This window comes from Bactrocera tryoni, chromosome 4, assembly GCF_016617805.1.
Source record: "Bactrocera tryoni isolate S06 chromosome 4, CSIRO_BtryS06_freeze2, whole genome shotgun sequence".
In the NCBI taxonomy this organism is placed as follows: Eukaryota; Metazoa; Arthropoda; class Insecta; order Diptera; family Tephritidae; genus Bactrocera; species Bactrocera tryoni.
Genome location: NC_052502.1, coordinates 38,574,289 through 38,597,674, shown reverse-complemented (window position 1 = coordinate 38,597,674; position 23,386 = coordinate 38,574,289). Strand labels below are relative to the sequence as shown.

At 34.2% G+C, this 23,386-nt stretch overlaps 2 protein-coding genes across 2 annotated transcripts; one reads left to right on the top strand and one right to left on the bottom strand.

Annotated features, from left to right (window-relative positions):
* Positions 1–4,664: 4,664 nt before the first annotated feature.
* LOC120773842 lies at positions 4,665–5,362 on the top strand (the record flags this gene model as incomplete). Its single annotated transcript, XM_040102971.1, has 2 exons — positions 4,665–4,889; positions 4,950–5,362. Coding segments are annotated over 2 exons (489 nt in total), but the record flags the coding sequence as incomplete, so codon positions are not given.
* Positions 5,363–9,603: 4,241 nt separating this feature from the next.
* On the bottom strand, positions 9,604–21,523 carry LOC120774549. The gene is made up of 5 exons (XM_040104279.1): positions 21,279–21,523; positions 19,004–19,203; positions 14,115–14,289; positions 9,947–10,133; positions 9,604–9,768 (listed from the first exon to the last, which is right to left on the bottom strand). The coding sequence occupies exons 1-5, from the start codon at positions 21,463–21,465 to the stop codon at positions 9,645–9,647; spliced, it is 873 nt and encodes a 290-aa protein (XP_039960213.1). The 5' UTR covers positions 21,466–21,523; the 3' UTR covers positions 9,604–9,644.
* Positions 21,524–23,386: the final 1,863 nt, after the last annotated feature.

Genomic DNA, 23,386 nt, shown 5'->3' with positions numbered 1-23,386 from the left:
GAATACTTGTTGAAAAAATGTCTCATGTGCACTATATATGTAAAATCATCTAAACATATAGTGTTGAACTCAGTCCTTTAAAAACTAGTGAATTTTTTTTTCAAGCTTATAGTGAAGATATTATTATTTTACAAAAAATGTTTTTATATTATAATTTTTTGTAGTAATACTTCATTTTGAATTATTAAATGCACATATTAATTAAATTTGTAGCAAAAAAATTCTTTGTGGTGCCACCGTTAGCGTTTATGACACTTTTAATTCTTTTTTGGATGGATTCATATAAAGCGGTTAAATATTCGGCAATTACTGCTTTGAAGCAAACGTCGTCAACTGTCTTCTATTATTTCCTTCAACTCAACTTTTGTTTAGGGTTTCGATTTGCGCATTTTAGCGTTTATTACAGCCATTTCGTTTTCTATTGGACTAAGCTTAATGACCAATCCAATTTAGTAATAACTGAATTTTCCTTTAATTTTCCAATCTCAAATGTAAAACTTACCGAGCGGGCGTGAAAACAAGTTGAAGAATCATAAAAAATGAGGTTTGGATTACGCAACTGGATATCTTCCTTTCCGTTACAATATTTTTATACTTTTATACCAGTTGCTACAGTGTATAATGTTTTGTTCACCTAACGGTTGTTGCAAGATAGATATATGGGGTATGACGACAAAAGTTGAAATCCGGTTGACTCTGTGTCCGTCTGTGCTTCCGTGCAATCAGTAACTTGAGTAAAAATTTATGAAACTTGGTATGATCCTGTATGATTTTGTATGATTTTAGTAATCGGACCATTGCCACACCCACAAGTCGCCATTAACCGAAAACACTAAGCACTTTATTAAGTTATAAAGCTGTAATTTGGTACAGATGATCCCAGTAGCAAAAGGCACCTTGTGGCAACAATTTTTTTAAAAGTCGGTGTGGCCCCGCCTTTAACAAGTTTATTGTACATATCTCATAAACCGCTTAAGCTACAACACCCAAATTTGCCTAGCGCAAATATTATAACAGCTCCTCCTGACAGTGTGAAAACGGATGATATCGGAAGATAACCCCGCTCTTTCCCCACATAACGGTACTGTTAAAAACTACTAAAAGTGCGATAAATAAATAACTAAATACGCCAGAGGAATCAAAATTAACCATCGAGATGGTATGAGAAAGCTTTATAGGAGCAGGAGTGAAAATTGAAATATGGGTGTGACACCGCCCACTTTTTGGTGAAATCCCATATCTCGGGACCCGACCAATTCATTTCGACACAATTTAGGACGAAATCGGATAACAACCACGCCTACTTTCTATATAACACAATTTTAAATTCCACTTGATTCGTTGAGTTTTAAGTACACAAATCAAGAAGCAATTAATATAGCTGGATAAAACTTTGGACGAATAATGTTTTTAGTATGTGCCACCTTGTGATCAGAAATTGCTTAAATCCAATAAAATCTTTTCAAGCCACTAGGTACGGAATACTCGTATTTAGACCCCAGTGCCTATAGTTGACATTTGTTATATACATACATATAACTAAAATAAAGGGATAATCCTTCTCTTATAATGGTATGTCTGCATGTCAAAAATGGGTTCAATCGAACCAATACTTCCCTTTGTCCCCATATACCTAATATAAAGATTTTCAAACTTCCAGGGGACTTTGTACCGCATATATCGGCCAATACATGAGTCATCATATTGAAAATAAGAGACCGTGTTTTACTCATAATAGTGTTTCTTCGTGCCTAAAATAGATACATTTAACCTAGCTCCCATATAACTAATATCAGGATTTTCGAACATTAGGCTTACTTTACTCTATATGATTGGTTTTACACCTGAAAATTTTCACTGGCTTTGATTCATGCAGGTTGCAAGAGTATAAAATGTTCGGTTGCACCCGAACTAAGCCTTTCTTACGTGTTATATTTCTGATCACTGAGCCCTCTAATATTGAAATTGATTCCGATTTATATTTGGGAATACTATATCACTATATAGGGGGAATGTTTTATAATAGGCTGAATGCAACTTCCTGGGAATCGTTCACCCCGTCTGCAACGAACAGATTGATAACCACAAGGCTTTTTTAAAGGTTCATCATATCATCACCAAGTGGTTTCCGCTACTCTGCTTTAATCTCGGCTGCGTTTTTAAATCGGGTTTTTTAAATTTTCTTTCGGTCTTCTCTTAAGATACTGATTATTTTTTTTCCTGAAAATTTCTTCCCTTATAGTTTAGCAGTTTTACGATATTTTTCCAAAAAACGTAGCTCTGAGCTTTAGTTAAAATATATTTGTGCTGCTATTTCACGAATAGACTTTTTTGATCAGCCAACGAAATAACAATAGCTTTTTGTGACAAAGATCACTACGTTTGCTTGAACATGTTATTTTTTAGCAATGAAGTGGAAAGCAAAATGTTTAAAAAGTTTCCCTGCAAAGCCGTATGACCGCTATATTGGAATAATCTCATTGATAGAGCTATTGGTTATTTTCCTGTTTCATTTGATGCTTTTCTCGCAGCACAGATATTGTAAGCTTAGCGCACACTGCGTCAGTCGAGCGTATTTTGAGAGCGCAACGGTGGACAAAAAATTCAATATCTTCGGAATGGCATGAATGAACAAAGATTTGTTAGCAGATTATTAAAGGAGAACGTTTTCCGAGTTGAGTCGCATAGTTTGCAATATTTTTAGCTGAAGAAGGCATACAAAATTTTTAATTGTTTAAGAAAAATAGATGTAAAATAGTATTATTTAAACAAATTGACCATGAAAAAATATTTATAATATAGCACGAAAATTCTTCTTTTAGTACACGAATTGGTTTTAATTGAAATTAAGTAACTAGTTGTAATTAAACTAATTTATTTTATGAACAAAAAATCGACTTCTTTCGCAACCCGTTACGTACTGAAGTTCAAGTCATTGAAGAGGGGAAAAACGAAATTCAACTTGAAAATTTGTTTACAAAACATAACCCACACGCTTCTACTTGTGCGACGGGAAATGCTCATTTGCTCCCCTATACTATAGTAGTCGTAGCTTTAGTGTTTAAAAACAACCGTTTGGTTTTGACGGTTTTGCCCGTTTGCTAATAGTAGGATTCTAATAGTTGTACGTCAACGTACTACCTAAGACCATAAGTTTATGCTATTTACAATTAATTTTGCAGTTTTAACAAACAATTTAAGATCATAATTCCCTTAGCAATAATTTCGTCTCCTAAGCCACAGCTGAAGCAATTTGACAATGCAAAGTTTTTCGGCTTTTGAGATATTTTATGTTGAATATTCTGATTTTGACACTAAAATATCTTGATTACATACCTGTAATTATGAATTTTTTGCCACCAAGTGGACCAGAAAAGCTTGCTTCAATAACTCGAACATTTGTATTTTTTATTATAATGTAGTAATCCCAATACTGCAAAATACTAGGTTGGATATTGGACCAAACCAATTTTTTTCGAGAGATTGAGTCATAAGTATAAAAGTAACTGTAAAAAAAGTAATTGCTTCGTTTTTCGAAACCGAAAATTAAAAATGATGTGTGAAACAAGCAAAATTTCGTTCTTCAAAGATAAATATTCCGATTTTGGAGAAAAAAGTTTGGTACAATACTAGGAAAAAGTATTTTTTGTCGTATTCTAAATTGTTTGTATTTTTTTTGTGGAATCTCGATTTTTTTTTACTATTTATATTGTTGTAAAGCCAAATTCGAATATAATATTGTCTCGCATATTAGTCATCTATTTTTGCGCCCTCTCTACGTACACGGACCTCGAAATGAACTACGTCAAATTTTTAGGCTTTAGGATGCTATTGTATAATGCAAACTATTTTTCTTATTAAACCTTTCCTTATTTACCAATTGTATTCATAATGGAGCATTTATCTGAAAAATTTAGTGTTTGTTTTTCGTTTATTCTTTATATGCCAAAGTTCACATTATTTTATGAAAAACTTTTAAAAATATTTTAAAATTTTCATACAACGAAAATGTCGGTATAATATAGCATATAACTACACTGGAAAAAATCAATAATTGTGAAATACAAAAACATTTACTGTTAATACAAATTTTGTACATATTACAAAAGCAACATAATTTGCAGTAGTATGCATATATTTATAAGCCACGTCTTTAATCTAAGCTAATGTTATGTTTGCTACGTACATATGTATACATAATATGTTATATGCATTCGTGTATATACATATACAAAAAATGCTGTCCTATGTTATCAACACTAGACATTACTATTTATACAAAAATAATTTTTCTTATTATCATATCGCTTATACATACACGATGGAGCAAGTATTTAAACTTCCTTATCAAAACGCAAAAATAATAACTTAATGGGCACTATTTAGAAGATACAATAATACTATGGACATACGTATTAAAGCAAACACTATTTCATTTCTAATAAAATAAATTATAGCATGATCTTTGAACATTACTCTCCACGAAATGGTATATAAAGTGGTATATTCAATAATTCTGAGTAGTCCCATTTTGACTATTGGAAAATCACATCGCACAGACATGTACTTGAAACAGCTATTTATTTTAAGTTTCATTGTTTTTGCGGTAAGGGTTTTTTGCAAGAATTTAAAAAAATTTACCGACTGTACGTTATCTTAAATAATTAAATAATGATTACATATTTCAGAGCGTCAGTGCTCGCTCAATACGCGAGGTTGCATCCGATCACGAAGTGCCATCGATTTTAAATTTATTTGAGACTATTAACGAGAATTTCAAGAAATTCGGAGATACGGTTTCAAAATCATTTAATGCGCAGAAGTTTGAAGAAAGTGGTCGAGATGTTGCTAAACAATTAGATGAGTGGGGTGCAAATATCAAGAAAGAGGTAAATTCGATAAGTTAGTAGGTCAATATTATTTTTCTAAACTTATTCTATTTATTTCAGACTGAAAACTTGAAAGATAACGAAGCTGTCAAGAGTTTAAGAGAATCAGTAGATAAAGCTCTGGAAGAAATCAAACAATCACCCGATGTAAAAGTCGTAATTGAAAAATATAAAACTGGTTCAGATGCGTTTTTAGCCAAAATAAACAAAATAAGGGAGACTGAAGAGCCAAAGTTGCAAGATCTTTCCAAGAAGATTTTGGAACAAACCACTACAACACTGCAGGATATCGCCAATATTTTTCAAAAAGATGTAAAGCAATAAATTAATACTTGAAAATAGCTGCGCGAAAAATATATATGTAAGTGCATAAATTCTTACAAAGTAATCGCTTAATCTCTGAAATGTAGTTGCATTTTTGTATTACTTTAAAGCATTAATTTATATTACTTGAAATTTGATGAAATTTTAAACACGTGTTTCTTTGCGGAATGGTGAGGTTTCTTCTACAAAAATAAAAAGGTTTACAGATATCACAAGATTGCTGAGAAAAGGTCTTTCTAGCTTCTCTTCACACACCGTGAAAATGGGTGAAATCAGATGAGTTTTTCTATTTCTCATATAAAGATTCTGTTGAAAACTACAAAAAGTACTTGGTATGCATCGGTTAATATTAAGCTATTTTAATAAGTTTAATATTGGATATTCTATAGTTTAATGCAAAAAATTTATATAGTCACTACACATATTCCCATATATAATAATTTTCGTTATTATAATATACTTCATGTTGAATATCTCAAACAGTATGTGAGCTATTTTCACAAAATTAGGTGAAACGTGTTTTCGAGTATAATTCAGTAAAGCCAAAAGAGAATGCAATCAGTCCAGACTTTTATACTCTTGCAATATGTTACTGCAGAGTATAATAGTTTTGTTTATCTAAGGCTGGTGGTCATCCATGCAACGATTTGCATTGTGGATGGCTGTCTATTCGTCCGTCTGCCCGTACAAGCTGTAACTTAAATAAAATCTAAGATCTTTACGTTTACGTGTTTTTTGTTTTACTCTTGGCGTAGACACCGCTTACGCGATTATAGCCGAGTTAACATCAGCGCGCCAGTCGTTTCTTCGTTTCGCTACGTGGCACCAATTGGATATTCCAAGCGAAGCCAGCTCCTTCTCCACCTGGTTCTTCCAACGGAGTGGAGGTTTTCCTCTTCCTCTGCTTCGCAAAGGACCATAAATCTTTTGCAGAACTTTTCTCTCGAAAACTCGCAACGTCGACTCATTAGTTGTTGTCATCGTCCAAGCCTCTGCACCATATAGCAGGACGAGAATTATGAGTTACTTATAGAGTTTTATAGGTTTTTGTTCGTCGAGAGAGGAATTTACTTCTCAATTGTCTACTCAGTCCGAAGTAGCACTTGTTGGCAAGAGTGAATCGATCAGCAAGTTACAAATAGGTCGGTACGTGAACTGCAATAAAGCGCTTTGTAGGATATTTACTTTTGCAATTCATGAAAGTTTTCCGACTGTTGTGCGTCTCGCGGTTCAACTTCATTTAAGTCATTGCGAATTGTGAATGGTACGGTGTGTGCAACTTTTTGAGAAGCATGCCAGCAATTGCAATTGCTGGAACATGATAATCATTGGAAACAAACGAAGGACAATGCGATAGCTACTTCTCATACTTTTCGCGAAGATCATTTCGACATATCAGTCTTCAAATTCGCGTCAATTATGGGATACGAACAAAATGACATTGCCAAAGACTTTTTACGTCGTATTCGCTAAGAATGGGCAAATTTCGGTTGATACTTCCAGCGGTTTGATATCAATTCCACCTGCATTTTGTCAATTCACTTGAACGAAAAATGAACTCATCATGGCAAAATTTTCGTAACTACGATTCCTTGAGTGCATGCGCAATTTTAGCTGCCAAAAATACCGGTGTTAATGACTTAAACTGGAAGATTCAAAGTCAAATAATGAGAGGTTTGCGCTTATACAAATCGATCGATCGTCTTGACAATGAAGGCGAAGCCGTGCATTATTCAGTGGAATTTCTCAATTCTTTAAAGAGGCTTGGTGTGCCGCAGCATCATTTGCGTTTCGAATACAAGGGGACAGCCATTTCAGTTCAAACGTATTCAGTTCCCAGGGAAAATCAATAGAACACAAGGATAGTCGCTAGAAGAGTGTGGCATAAATCTGGAAGTGCTATGTTTTTCACACGGCTAGATATATGTACATAGGTGGGGTGCTCATACGTTGGAAACCCATCTTCTGTACATTTATGCACCAGAACAGAAACCAAAAAATTTTGTTTATCAAGCTGCGCTACATAAAAAAAAAATAGAAAAATCGCAAATATTTATTTTCAAGACAATATAAATTTAACTTTCTTTTCTTTTCAAAACACATAATTTCACGCAAGGCAACGGCTGCGGGGTCAGCTAGTTTAAAATAAATGTATCAGCTGGGCAATAAGTTTGACGCCGCTTGCGTCGTATATTTCGCTTTAGTTAAATTTTTTCTCTTATATGAATGGGGTATTGAGAGTTCACAGCAATTTCCCTTACTTTTGCTGTACTTTTCTAAGCTGCATGATGCATGATACAGGGTTTGTCCGGAAAGTAATAGGACTGAGCCGTTTTAAAAAAATTGATTGAACCAATCGTTCCAATTCTTTAAAAACATTCAAAATAGGTTCCTTCTGCATCTATGCATCTATCCAAGAATGAAAGCGTCACGGAAGGCTCTCTCCGAAAAAGCGTTGAGAGCCGAGGTGCATGCTGCTTGGATCCCCTCTGTCGTCTCAAAATGCTTGTCTTTCATCGGCCTTTTCAGGCAAGGAAACAAAAAAGTCCGGGGGGCTACAACTGGGCTGTAGGGCGGCTGCGGAAGCGTTGGGATGCCGGTCTTGATTATGTAGCTGTTCCAATCGGCTGCAATATCTTGTCGGACCCGATTGACATTTCGTTTGAGTCTCTTGAAGATTTCCACGTAAAACTTGGCGTTGACCGTTTGTCCAGGAGGAACAAATTCATGGTGGACGATGCCTTTGATGTCAAAAAAGACAATGAGCATCGTTTTCCCTTTGGATTTGCTCATTCATCAGCGACCCCCTTCCGGCCCTCCAAAAAAACCTGGTGCCACCGAAACCCACCACTTTTTGCCAAAGAAACATCTGGGTAAGCCTGCTTGATCATATCAAACGCGTTCCTCTGCTCTAACGTACGCTGCATTTTCGGCTTGCATCACTTACAAAAACACGTCGCGTGACTATGTTTGGCTGAACTCTCCAGGTGATCGGAGACAACTGACCAGCCGTTAGCTAGGAACGCCCGCTTCCCAATTAAGTTGCTGCGCGCACGCTCCGAAGTACAGTCGAGGCGGAAGGCGAGGCAGAAGGAAATCAGTCCTATTACTTTCCGGACAAATCCTTTACTTGTTGTGAAGCGAAAAATTTCAGAGTCCAGTTGGTGTATATTGAATATAGTCATATTTACTTTCATAACATTCCATGATCTTTCTGAAGCATTTGAAGAGGGTTGCTAAACCATTGTAATGAAGAAGTAGCCATGTTAATTTTTATAGATGGACCACCAAGACGAGTCAAACTCCTCAAACCAAGCGATTTTGAAAACTAGTCGATACTCTCAAAGTAGTTTTATAATTTTGTAAAAAAAGTCTTTTTGTATTTTTAATCAAATTTTAATTTATTTTTTATTCTTCCCTTTTTTATACAGAATTTTCAAAATATAGCGAATTTCTCCATTATGATCACTCATTTTTGAACAGCTGTAACTTTTTTTCAACTTCTTGGAATCTAATTTTTTTTAGTTAAATGAAGCTTACACACCTTTCTAACACTATATGGTTGCTTCGCAGCTATATATTTCCGATTTGTTCCCCTATTTGAATGAATTTCCGTGTCACTATCTGCTCTGCAGCTCTGTGAATTACGTTCAGTCGTCTAGTGGAACGGTATATTATATATATGTATATGTACATTATATGATATAAAATCAAGCGGAAGTTTAAAAACCTTTGTATTAGATACATATATGGAGACAAGGGGAAGCATAGGGCTGATTTCATTCATTTTAAGCAAGGGGTTCCATTTTTATTGGTGACGTATTTTCGTGAATTTCATTAGGGTTCTTGTGTATTGGCCGACAGATGGGTTATAAAGTCAGCCAGAAGTTTGAAAACCCTGTGACATTTGAAAAGTTAAAGTCCGATTTTGTATTTTTTGCAGCAATACGTTGCGAGAGTATAAAAATAAGTTGGTTCAGCAATGGTTAGAAATGTTATAAGTAAAGGTAAAGTAGAACCTTGCCTGCACTGGAATAAGTTGTACTTCACATTAAAACTGGTGAAGCTCATAAGATATATTAGAAAGTAAAATAATTGAATCCTTAGTTATAAATTTATAAATATATTTAGTTCTTAATTTAATTACTTATTAAATACACGGTGATTAATGAATTGTTTATTAACGGTGTTGCCGCATGTACATATGTATATTTGTATTAACAGCCTAAATATTTTTTAACTAATATACATATATTAGATGCATACTTACTATTAATAAAAAAATTAAAGTTAATGAATTTTGCATATATTTTTTTAAATTTATTATTTGATTAGGGATGTAAAAAGAATTAAAAGAGGGTTTAAGAATTAATATCATGTGCAAAATCCATTTCGTAAATCATAGTAGTGTAGTGTTTTTATTGGAATATATTATTTTATACTTCTTGTTGGTTTAATAAGTTTACTTGATGGTGGTGGCAATTTACAAAATCCAGTGGCATCGAAAACAGGAAGCAATTCACGCACTCGACTACTCTTATTTCCATCGAAAATTCTAAAATAATTAGATACATATGCATTTTAAAAATTTCTCATGTTATTTTATAATAAGAAACTCGTTTAACAAAAGATTGTCAGAAATAAAATCATAATTTCGTATAATGAAAACAGGTGAACACTTTAAACAGATATTTTATTTATACGACAGTCTTTTTTAAATTAATTTTATATACCGTCTTTTATAGTCAATTTTTACATCCTTCATTTGAAGATTTGCTTCTGTTGGAAAAAAGGTCGCATCGTAAAAGTTTAGTCCATTTTGCAGTAATATATTATATTCATCCATTGAAGCTAATGTTATTCGAATTACCGACGTAGTTGATTCTCGGCGGTCTGTTTTCTCAGCAACTTCAGTTCTAACTGTAAGAATTCATGAGAGAATAAGTTAAGCGAAATTTTTAGTTAAGTCCGAATGTCAAACTTCAGAAGCTCTATATATTTCAAAAACCTCAAAACTCTTAAGAAAGTATACAGTCATTCATTTAAAAATGTTCCGAAAATTTTCATGCAATGACTTTTAATTATCGTATATAACCTTCACTCATTAATTAATAAGAGGAATTCCTAATAGTTAACATTCTCACAATAAATTTTAATTTCACTCTGTGTAATAAAATCCGTTAGAATTCATTATTCTTTACGCGACGTAATTGTCAATGGATTAAATCAGTTTTGTTATCTTATTCATTTCTATTACATATAAGCCATAGACAAACTTAGGGATACGTGATAATCCAAAGGGGCTACATTTAACAAAGTGGGTATACTAGGAAAAGTCAATCAGAGAATCGGAAATCATTATATTAGGGATATGTGGCCAAGACCGAGGTGTAGACCGATTTTATCCAAATTCAACTTTAAGTCGCATTGTATTTGGAAAACCTGTCCACGTATTTTCCCTAATATAAAGAGTTTACAATTTGAATGGGGCATAGGGGAAAGTTTGTACGGATTGCATTGACTTTTTACATTACTTTTTTTAACCATTTTGTATTTAAGTATCATGAGATAATAACCATAATAATAACACTTCCTCGGCACAGGTACGTTAGAGTGCAGAAGCAGCGATTTACAACTCTGACTTTTGCTTGACACATGGAATAAAGTATCCTTTTTGCTAATTCCTTTACTAGAGAGTTACCAGCTAGTTACGAAGTAAAATCTCCAACTTTTGTTGCACTTCAGTGGCCTTTTTGTAGAAAAAGTTTCTGGCGAAAGGGCGCATAAAGATAAAATAAAAATAAATAAATAACTGTGCTAAACAAATAAAACTAGTGCTAAGCTCTCAACGCATACTTTACGGTTGTTTCCTCCAACTTCATATGTAACTCGAAGAAAAGCACCAGTCACCATTAAACGAAAGTCGAGCCCCATCAAGAATACAAGCAACGCTTATTCTCTTTGCACTACTCGAATAATGCTAGTCAAACAGCTAGGAACTGCCAAGCCCCACCAATCTATCTACGCCAACGGAGCTCTAATGAATTAATAAAAAGCTTAGCGTATATAATAGGCACTAACAACTTCCACATTGTACCCTTAAAGCAAGGCAAAATAGAGGAAAATTTTGCCAAGTTGTAACACTTCTGTCGGATAACAATGATCAGTTAAAAAGCTCGAAGGGTCTAGTAGTTGTCTTGAAGGACATTGGAGCTGCAGTAGGTTCGAAGAAGTAAAAGAAGCCTTAGAAAACCAGGGTTTTGGCGTAACATCCGTTATTAATGTTATAAATAAAAACAAAGGTCAGCAACCATGGTACTACCAAACTCGATTCAATTGAAAAAAAATTAAGTACACCCCATTTATAAATTGAGATTTTTGCTACACCACAGAATTTCTGTCGAAGAGCCACATAAAAGAAATGTACCAGTGCAATGCATAAGATGCCAAGAATTCGGCCATCACTCCTCTAAATGCAATCGACAAAAGAAAGATTTAACTGCTTAGCAATCAAGGTTGCCCTGTTTACAAAGAACTTATAGCTAAACTACTGGTAAACGCGCGCAGATGGCTAATATGGTGCCTCTAGCACAAGAAACTGCGACAAAAACTGCAGATGCATTAAAAACAAATTCCGACAAAATATCCTTAAACTCGAATATGGGTGGGGTGTAAAAGCTATGATACTTAATTTGATACAGTGTATGACACAATTTATGTCCACCATGCAAAATATTATTCAGGACTTAATTAAAGTCCAAAATCAGATGTGGCGCCCGGCCGCGTCGTTAGTTCTGCTCTCTCAAGACTGGACAAGTGAGCAAGGGCAAGACGAAATATCTCCTGTCATCAAACAAACAGTCGTTGCACTAATTTCGTCTATCTTGGAACCAGCGTAAACATCACCAACAATGTCAGCCTGGAAATCCAACGCAGGATAACTCTTGCCAACAGGTGCTACTTTGGAGTGAGCAAACTCCTCTCTTGACGAACAAAAACCAAACTCTATAAGTCACTCATATTCCCGTCCTGCTATATGGTGCAGAGGCTTGGACGATGGTAACAATTGATGAAGCGAATTAAAAGACAGCGGCTACGCTGGCTAGGTCATGTTGTCCAAATGGGCGAAAACACTCCAGCTCTGAAAGTATTCGACGCAGTACCCGACGGAGGAAGCAGTGGAAGAGGAAGACCTCCACTCCGTTGGAAGGACCAAGTGGAGAAGAACCTGGCTTCGCTTGGAATATCCAGTTGGTGCCACGTAGCGAAAAGAAGAAACGACTGGCGCGCTGTTGTTAACTCGGCTATAATCGCCAGTAAAGAGGAAGAATATAATACCTGCCACACACTAAAAAAATGTTCCTGGGTTTCATTAAGTACGTCACATACAATCACCAATGATATGGAGTAAAGTCACCCGGATATTCGAAAATCCTTATGTTAATTATACGGAAAGTAAAAGGACTAAGTCGATTTAAAAAAAATTCACATCTGGGCTGTAAGGCGGCTGCGGAAGCGTTGGGACGCCGGCTTTGGTTAGGTAGCTGTTCACAAGAAAGGCGGTGTGAGCGGGGCGTTATTGTTGTGCAACTTCCAATCAGTCCTTTTGGGACCATCTTCGTGCGCACCTTGCGCATGTTCAAGTGCTCCGTCACAATGCCATGAACCACAGATTTTGATAAATTTAAAATTTAAAATTAATCAACGGTCTGAGGTCAAAACTTTACGCACATGAGTCACATTGTCGTCTGTCGAAGTCGCAGGTCTTCCAGCACGGTCTTTATCAGCGATCTTTTCCCAGCATCTGAGTAAGCCAGTTTGATCATATCAAACGTCTCTGTCGCAGATTTACCGAGTTTCACACAGAATTTAATCGCATACCTCTGCTCTAACGAACGCTGCATTTTCGGCTTGCACCACTTACAGAAACATGTCCCACGAAAATATTTGCCCTAACTCTCCAGGTGCTCGGAGACAACTGACCAGCCGCTTGTTCGTTAGCTAGGAACACCCTCTAGCGAATCCAGTTGATGCGCGCACGCTCATCAATCAATCAGTCCTTTTACTTTCCGGACAAACCCTGTATGGGGCCTAGGTTAAGTTTTCGCAAAAACACACTGTTCTGAGTAAAACACGTTCCCTCAGTTTTATTGAGATAACTCACATATTGGCAGAAATATGTGGTATTTGGCGAGTGGACAGAGTTATCTTCCGATTTTATCTATATTTGCAGTGTCGATAGGGTTGCTAAAGGGGTTCGGTGTGACCGAATTTGGTTATTTTAGCTTAAGTAGTTTAGAAGATATGTATGTACATTAACCCAAATAAAGAGCGCCCACTATATTTTCGATCGGTATGAAATCTTTTCGCCATACACGACATACTTAAATATGTACATGCATCCCTAAATAAAAGATCATCTAACTGAGAAAAAGACTGCTAACTGTTCCTTTCAGGATTTTTACTACGAATATAATGCCAAGCCTTTCCCTACGTCTAGTAAGTGTAGGTAGATTTATAAGTTTTAAACGACTAGTAAATGGAGCAAGACTTATATCGGTGTTCTGCTTGTCACGATTGTCTCATGTCTCTAATTGTCACAATCGTAATTTAGTGACTCTGTTAGTCAGGACTCTCATTTTGGTATTCTGGCAGATACAGTATAGTAGTATACTGTATCAAGTTATCGCTTTCACGAGTGGACGGACGGGCACATAAAAAGCCGGAATTCAACTCGTCGAGCTGGAAACAGCCAATTGGTAAACAAAACTATTTTACTTAGTACAAAATGTTGGGACAGTATAAAAATAGGCCGCACTCCACTTTAGCTTTAATGGTAATCAGACCTAGTGAACAACTACTAACTACGTAAGTTTATCAGTATGTTATTTCGATAATTACCTTCTTGAATTTTTTCGTTTGACATTAATTGTTGAGTTTGGTAATGAAGACGTACTACTTCAACTACAGAATCGAACTTGTATAATGCATGCCTAATGTCTTCGACGGGTAAATCTTCAGGCACATCCATAACAAAGAGAGTGAATGTTTTTTTCGGTCGACAGGGAATCGCTATCTGTAAAGATATATACATTCAATGGTAATTAGTTTCTTGTGAATTATTTTGAAATTGAAATATATTTATGTAACAGGAATATGAAAATTATTAAATATTAACACCTTTCTTACAAAAAAAAAAATAAATAAGTAAGAAATGTCTAAGTTCGGGCGTAACCGTATATTTCATACTCTTGCAAAACTTTATACAGTTATTAAACAAATAAACTTTATATTACTCTTGCAACTTGGAGAAATCAAAACCGGGGAAATACCTAAAGGTGTAAAATGTTAAACAGAGGATCAGAATCGAATCACATATATATGTATGTATATACTTAAACTATATAACTCACACACTGACCGACATATTCGGCAAAAGGTTTACTAGAAAAACGAAAACTATTATACATATGTATTATAAGGGAGTTAGAGTAGTATCGTCCCGATTTAATCTATTAACTATTATCATGTGACATACTAAAAAAATATTCCCTCTGTTTCGTTAAGAAGTTAGGGGTAGTTAGAATTTTGAAATTTTTTTTTTTGTATTTTCGTTAAGTGTAATATCTTAAAAATATTCCCTGAAAATTTCCCGTTGATCCGATAATTAGTTTTTGAGTTATTCCACAAATAACAAAGAGAGCTCGGGCACTTCAAAGCGCTAGTGTGAAACTTTAAACGCGTTTTTCTCAAAACTATGTTTTTTGAACCGGTGACAAGTGTAACTCGAAAACCGTTCAGTAGATTTTAATGAAATTTCTACAGCTTTTATAATACATAATAAACTCGGGCCTGATCGAAGGATTTTTATTTTTTCGAAAATTTCGATTTTTTAAGACCAACTAACTGCTGATTTTTTCGAAAAAATTAAAAAAAAAATTTCCTGAGCCCGTCATTTTGTTAATTTTGAAAAAAAATAAAATCCTTCGATCAGGTCCGGGATTATCTATTTATAAAACTAATTTTTTTTGTCCGACTGATTTTAGATGAATCTCCAAGGACTTATGCTTGTCACCGCAAGTAGCTTTTTTTGGAACAGGGTCAGCACAAACAACTATAACTTTGTAAATTAAATTTTTTTTTTTTGAAATTTTCGTGACTTCAAGTCAACACATCCTATAATAATGCCATATTACTACTTTTGTAAAATAACGTGATTTAATAGCAAAAAAATACTGAAAACTCTCATTTTTTCGTGCCTCTAACTACCCCTAACCCCTTAAGGTACCTTACAAACAATCACCAATCATTAGTTATGTGGGGTGTGAGTAAAGTTTTCGCCCAATTTTATTTATTTTAGGCACAAAGATACAATGTTATGAGTAAAACACGCTTTGTAATTTTCGTTGAGATAACTCAAATATTGACCTACATATGCAGCATCAAGTCACCTGGTAGTTCGAAAATCTTTATAGTTGGTAATTGGGGGCTCTGGGAAGTATTGAGCCGATTCAAACCATTTTTGATACAGAGAGTTATTATCCCATAAAGCCTTATCATACTATCCCGGAGGTAATTTTAACGTCTCTGGCGTATTTAGTTATTGATTTATGCCGTTATATTGGAAGCTAGCGGCGTTATCATCCAATCTTATAATATTTGACCAGGGTTATTTGCTAACCACCTACGAACTCGTAATTTTTTTGTACTCAGGAAGTCGCATACCAAGTTTCATCAAAATATCTCAATTTTTACTCAAGGACGGACGGACAAATAGACAGTCACCGGAATTTAAACTTTTCTCGTCATCCCGGGGATGGGAAGTGGCATATGGAAGCTTACCATGAGTTGCTATCGCACGTTTCGACATTAAATTATAGTATATTCAATACTTTACAAATATATGATGGTATAAAGCCAGCCGGAAGTATAAATTCATGGTTTTGGTATTACGACATATCTTCACTAATATAGGGGCTCTCTAAATTTCATTAAGAAGCCACATAGTTTGAGTACGAGTATGTATGTATCTATATAAAGTACAAAGTCAAATGTACATATGTTTGAAAATTAGTATAATAGATATATGGGACAAGATAAAATGCCGCCATTGTCCATTTTAGGCAAGTGGATCCTCTGTTATAAGGGATTCTTTCTGAATATCATTAAGTTTTCTTCATATGAACTGATATACGCGGTATACAGCGAAATAGACGTTCAAAAATATTTATATTAGGGTTAGGATATTAGGGCATTAAGGCATTAAGGAACAAATTATAGTTTGATTCGACCATTTTTATGTAAGATGCAACACTGAGGACACTTTTTTGTGTAAAGTTTTATTATAATAACTCCATTGATGTTTGAGTAGTATAATGTAAAGTGAAAAAATCAGATGAAATTTAAATGTTTATTATATGCGATGTACATAGGTATTCGGTTCGCCCATTTTTATATTGTCTAATAGATATGTCTGGATAATCTCACATACCAAATTTGGTAGAAAGTGGTCAAGTAGTTCCTGAGAAATAATATTTAACCTAAAGGCGGGCGCTGCCGCTCCCTTCATCCAATTTTTGCTACTAGTCCTATTAGGACCTTCCTTACAATCGTCCTTGTGAAATTTCAAGCTTGTGGAGCATTTTTTCAGTGTGTTATCGCTAGTTTAGTAGTTTTCATAATAACCGTTATGTGGGGAATGGAAGTGGTTTTACTCAATTTCACTTGTGTATGGAGAGGCGCGGTTCGGAAGATATGTATGTACATTAAACCATTAAAAAATTTAGGCTGCATGCATCTCTTCCTACTTCGATCTTCTCCTCCAAATTACAATTTTTTATCTCAAAGTCTACATTTTACCTGTGATACTTGTGCAAAGTTCTTATGCAATATCTAAATTTTTACTGAAGTTATCTCTTTTATCGGCGCCTTTTCCAGTGTTCACATCCTTTGGAACAAAACCAGTTGGTTCAGTTTTTGTTGACGTTCACGAAACAATACTTAAACTCTTTTGGATTGCGCTGAAACAGCGTTAAATACTGCTATAGAGTTGCCTGACGGTAGTTGGCGTAAGCAATCCAGATACCAGGGTCGACAACTTTTTCTTACTCAATATTTAATCCAAGATATGACCCACACTTTTTATATCTTGCATATTGACCGATATATGATAAGCGTGTTTTTTTAACTATTTTTTCAATCTCCTACTGAAATTTCCTTGGAAATAACCTAAAAAGAATTCCTTAATTTGAGCCCCTAATGTTAGTATTAAGTTTCCATTGGAAAAAACACGATAATCGTGATTTTTTATCTTCAAATTTCTATAGCTCAGAGGAATTTTATGGCATCGCTTTGACTTTACACATGTATTCCTCAGAATTGAACATTCTACAAACCTAACGTCAGGTCGTCAATGACAAGAGCAAAAGAAAAAATGTATATGACAAACTTGTTGGAAATTTTATTTGCTACAAAGCGCAAAATCGCTATCATCAGCTTTTTAAGTAAGGCTGCATGACTTACAAGTAAAAAGTCGAATATCTCGAGAATTATTAATGATAGCGATTTTGAGCTTTGTAGCAAATAAAATTTTCTAGTCCAATATATACAAGGTGCGTTCCAAAGTAATCAGGACACCCCCTGGTGGAATCATCTATATGTCGACTGGTGCGTTAGAATCTGCTATCTTTATCGATTGCCCAGTGAGAATTTCATGATATTTCACTGATTAGAAGTAAAGTTATTGCGTTTTTAGTAATTAATTAAGAGAAATTGAGCATATGCTATGTGCCAATAAGCATATTGCACGTAATCCATTTGCCTTTTTTTCATAAAAAAAATTAACAACACAACAGGGGTATTCTCTTGCACTTGCAAAACCCTTGCACGGTGCAAGAATTGCATATATTTCCTCTTGGTGCACCGGCACAACAACAAATACACGCAAAAAATTATTTGCAATGGCTGTAAAATATGTCAGACCAAAACCTATGTATATTTGCATGCAATGTCACGTAAAAGTATAATTGCAACCCTGTTTTATCTGTCATTTTACATAAGGACATATTACGTCGTTAAATTGTTGAGGAAGGTTTTATTATTTCTATTTAAAATATAAAGATTTGTTACATTTTTTTTTAAATGTATGCAGAAGGTGCGCCAATTCACAATAGCCATGCTTAATAGTCATTCACAACAAATTGACCGAATTAGCCATTCATATATCACTAGATTCTGGAATGGGTGCTCTCGTGCCCTTGTATATTTCGGTATAGTATTTTTGCAATCTTGCAAGAGCAAGCGAATACCCCTAACAAGTTCTAAAAATAATGTTTGCATATCAATTTGCATCGGTTCATATTAGTTAATTCGCTTTTGTAAAGCTAAAACACTTAAAAAAGGAAAACTTAAAGCAATATAACTTTACGAACTGAATGAATCGATATAGATAATGCAATGGTGTGCCCATAATGACTTAGCCCACATTATCGCAAAATATATTTACCATACTTGTATTGAATATTCTAACGACAACTGTCAACATTTCAGCCGAATCAGACACTTGGTTTTGTTTTAAGCGTGTGTGAATAAGGCATTGTCTGCGGTTTCAGAAAAATTGGAAAGACCAATATTTTCAAAATAACATTACCTATTAAAAAATATTGTGCACAAAAATTAAAAAAAATTTAGCTACTTAAGAAATCACTGGAGAAAAAATTTAACGACTGGTAAAGTTAATGTACCGCTGGAAAGGTATTTATCACTAATATTTGTTTTGAATAAGAGCTTACCTTTCGATAAAATCTCGCTCCTGTTATTTTGTGGAATCCTTTCTTGTAAACGGCTTGATAATCGTCTGGGTGTGAAAACTTGAAAAGAATTCCCGTAGCAGTTTTCGTTAGGCTGAAACAACCCTTGAAATTCATTTTCTCGCATATAACTGCAGCTCGTTCCATTGATAATTCATGTAAAGGCGTCAGCAAAAATGCACCTTAAAAATTTTGTATTACTAATAGAATTTTTAACAAGTAAGGAAGGGCTAAATTTGAATGTAATCGAAAATTTTATACTCTGACAATTTGCAAGAAACAAGGCTGGAAATACCTGATCGGGATTGTGACTTAAACCTTACGGCTATACACCGTCCACTTCATTTTAAAATTACAGATAGCGAATTTAAAGACTTTTTTGGAACGCTAAGTCAAAGATTTCTAGCAGGTGGAGATTACAACGCAAAACATACGTACTGGGGCTCACGTCTTATTAATCCGACAGCTATACTACATTATGAATTAGCATAATAACCTGGATATAATATCTCCTGGTAAGTCGACAATACCAGACTTAATAGATTTGGATGTATTCAAAAATATAGATAGATCGCTTATGACAGCTGATACATGTACAGACTTATCATCTTATCATTCATCTGTACTAATAAAGTCATACGAACAGCCCATGACATTTGAGCCAAAAGTTTCTCTAACGCCTCATAAGACTAACTGGTTGAAGTATACAAAATATATCAGCAGCCACATCAATAGTAATTGCAAAATAAATACAGGAAAAATATAAAGAACTGTGTCCGAATTCTAACAAGGAAAACTCGCTCTAAATAGCCCAAAAGTCTTTACCTCAAACCAGGACGTCAAACCCACTTGAACCAGTTTTGTTATATGCATGGATCAAAAAATTTATGAGCGTGGAATCTATCTCTTACCCGAAGATGGAAAAAGTTATTAGATCAAACTGGAGAACAAATAATTTCATAAAATGTTTTACACAGTAGAAAATCGTGCCAACTCAACCTAATATTATTTCATAAATTTAAATAGACATAGTCAACATAATTGTGATAAGCAAACATTGTTAAAAAAAAAGAAAAGTTGAAATCCGGTTGACCGTCTGTCTGTCCTTCCGTCCGTGCAAGCTGTAACTTGAGTAAAAATTAAGATATCTTAATGAAACTTGGTATGTAGGTTCATTAGTACAAAAAAATTCGAGTTCGTAGATGGGCGGAATCAGACCATTGCCACGACCACAAATCCCCATTAACCGAATACACGTAAAGCGCTATAACTAAGCACTAAATTGAGATATATGGCTGAAATTTGACACAGGAGATCGCAGTAGCAAGGGGCACCTGTGGGCAAAATTTTTTGAAAAAGTGGGAATGGCCACGCCCTCTAATATGCTTAATGTATATATCTCCTAAACCACTAAAGCTACAAAAACCAAGTTTGCTGTAGTGTAAAAGTGAATAAAATCGGAGGATAACCCCGCCCATTCTCCATATAACGGTACTGTTAAAATCTACTAAAGCGCGATAAATCAATAATTAAATACGCCAGAGACATTAAATTTTACCACCAGGATGGCCTGAGAGAGCTTTTTGGGAGCTGGTGTGAAAATTGGACAATGGGCATAGTACCGCACACTTTTTGGTGAGATCACATATCTCAGGAACCGACCAATCGATTTCAACAAAATTTAGTAGGGGCATTATTTTTACATTCTTATATCAGATTGTGAAAATGGGCAAAATCGGAGAAAAACCACGCTTACTTCCCATATTCTTATCACAATTTTAAAAACCACTTGATTCGTTCAGTTTCCAGTACAAAAATCAAGAAGCAATTAATATAACGGTATAAAACTTTGCACGGATAATGCCTTTAGTTTGCGCCACCTTATGACTAAAAATTGTTGAAATCCAATAAAAACTGTTCAAGACAAGAGAGCGTGTTTTATTCATAACAGTGTATTTTTGTGCCTAAAATAGATAAATTTGAGCGAAAACTGGGCTTAGGCCCTATATAACTAATATCAGAATTTTCGAACATCCAACTGACTTTACTCTTTATGATTCGTTTTACACCTTAAAGTGTTTCCCTGGCTTTAATTCTTGCAAGTTGCAAGAGTATAAATGTTCGGTTGCACCCGAATTTAGCCCTTCCTTACTTGTTTTATAATATTTTTCCAGAGTCTGTATTTTGTGATTCACTTTTTTTTATTAGCAGTTATAAAGCTTAAAACTGAGACAAATACTTTGAAATATTATCTCACCTCTCGTCAAAAAGTTTTCTGTGTACGACAATTCTGATCCAGATTCATCATCCTTTTTATTTGTCCATTTAGATTCCAAGGATAACTTGTTTGCAGCTAACTTTGAAATGAAATCCGAATGACGGGTTTTTGGTTGATCCGCCCTTTCACATTCAGCGTCTGAAGTGTTTGCTCCAATATATGACATGATTCAAAAATTAGCAACTAAGCAGCTGTCTTCAATAGAATGAACTGAACACAAATATAAGAATGTTACTTTTATATACAACATTAAAGGTTTGCTTCTTCTAGAAGGCGCTCATTTACAAACCACAAAATAATAATAGTGTCATCAATCCCATTAATTTCGGGATTGACTTGATTAACCTGAAAATATTAAATTAAGATCAAATAAAATGTATATCATCATAAAAATATGTTCAACTATAAAGCAGAATATTATAACTAACATTAATCAGGAGTCTTCGAACTGAGTCATAATCAATTAAGTATTTTATTAATTAATTACACTTTTATAAAATGTTATCTAATAAAGTTTCATGTGCGAATGAAAAGATCTCTTACCAAGGTATTATAATACTTTAATAATAATACAAAATATAAGTACATAAATAATTTTAACTCAATTCTTAAGGGAGTATTCTGGTCTAGAAGCATGAATTTCAGGTAATTTTTAAAGTGTCGTAAAAAAAGGCAATTAATATTTTTACTATTCGTTTTTTATTAGTTATTTGTTAATTTTAGAAGAGTACAGAAAAAAATTAAAAACTAAAAAAAGTAAAAAATTTCAAAAATTATGATCTGACGAAGTGGGGGTCTCTAAAAATTTCCACGTGACCTTACCCATGATTTCAACCCTCCAAGTTATCTGAAACCAAAAAAAAAAAGATTATTAATCTAGAATAATGTCGCAATGGCCGGAACTACGGAAAAGTGGGAAAAAAATTTTTTCACAAAATGGCGACTGCCTGAAAAAAAGTTTTTTTAGATCACTTTTTCTGACTATTTCGAATTTTTTAAAAATAATAAAAATAAAAATTTGTGGATGGGGCTAGTTCCAACCATAGACAAGCCTATGTATAAAGAAGACTTTATAAAAATTTCAAGTAAATCGGTCCAGTAGAACCTGAGAAATCGTGGGTATCGCTCCGAAAAAGTCAGTTTTGAGAAAAACGCGTTTAAAGTTTCGCGTAAAGTCTTTTGTTCGATTAGTTCCGGCCGAACCAGTTTGGATGCCGGGTCATAAAAATGCCTATATCTCCGAAAATAATTTGAATTTTGAAAAATCCTCTTGTACACAAATTTTTGAATAGTTAAACTTTGAAAATATACAAAAAAAAATCGATTTTTTTTAATTTCTAGACCAGAATACCCCCTTAAGCAAAATCACTTCAAGACCCGAAATAAAAATTAAATACATGTATCTATATCCACCCAACAAACAATACTTTAAAAAACAAGCACAAATATAGTGCATACGCACATTCAATGTGTTTCTTCTATTCCAAATATGGTTTTGGTTCTCTTAATTTTGCTCATAGGTTATGCATCAGTTAGTCAGAGTGTGGGTAAATGTCACAAGAATACCTACATATTTATAAATATAGGTAGTTGTATATACATATGTACATATATGTATAATATATAATTATGTGTTTACCTTAACATCTTCAGTCTACAAATGATGCAGCATTGCGAATAAAATGTTCAAAAGGGCAAGTTTAAATCTGGGAGACATAAGCTTCACCTAGCTATGTAGTGCATTGAGCGGTTTACGGTTTAATTAATGGAATAATTACTTTCTTTATATTTAAACTAAATCATCGGCCTCAAACATATCCTTTCATAGTTTGTAATACGTCTTATTTCTCCGCTTAATAAAAAATCTATCTCTAACCTGTGTGTATTGTTTATCATGAATGTAACATATCTTAAATGTAAACTATTAAATAAAATTTTTCATACTTCAACAGAATTTTATTCGTATTACAATTTCGAAAACCTCGCAGAAAGGTTTTCTTATAAGTTTTATATTAAACACAAGTAAAGCTTAACAAACTTGAAAATTAAAAAAGTTTCATAACTAACCTATAAATATTTATATTAGA

Coding starts and splice junctions, on each gene's coding strand:
- LOC120774549 (XM_040104279.1), bottom strand. CDS start 21,465: ATGTCATATATTGGAGCAAACACTTCAGACGCTGAATGTGAAAGGGCG. Junction 19,204..21,278: donor AGAAAACTTTTTGACGAGAG/GTGAGATAATAT, acceptor AAAATTTTTAAG/GTGCATTTTTGCTGACGCCT. Junction 14,290..19,003: donor GAGCGAGATTTTATCGAAAG/GTAAGCTCTTAT, acceptor ATATCTTTACAG/ATAGCGATTCCCTGTCGACC.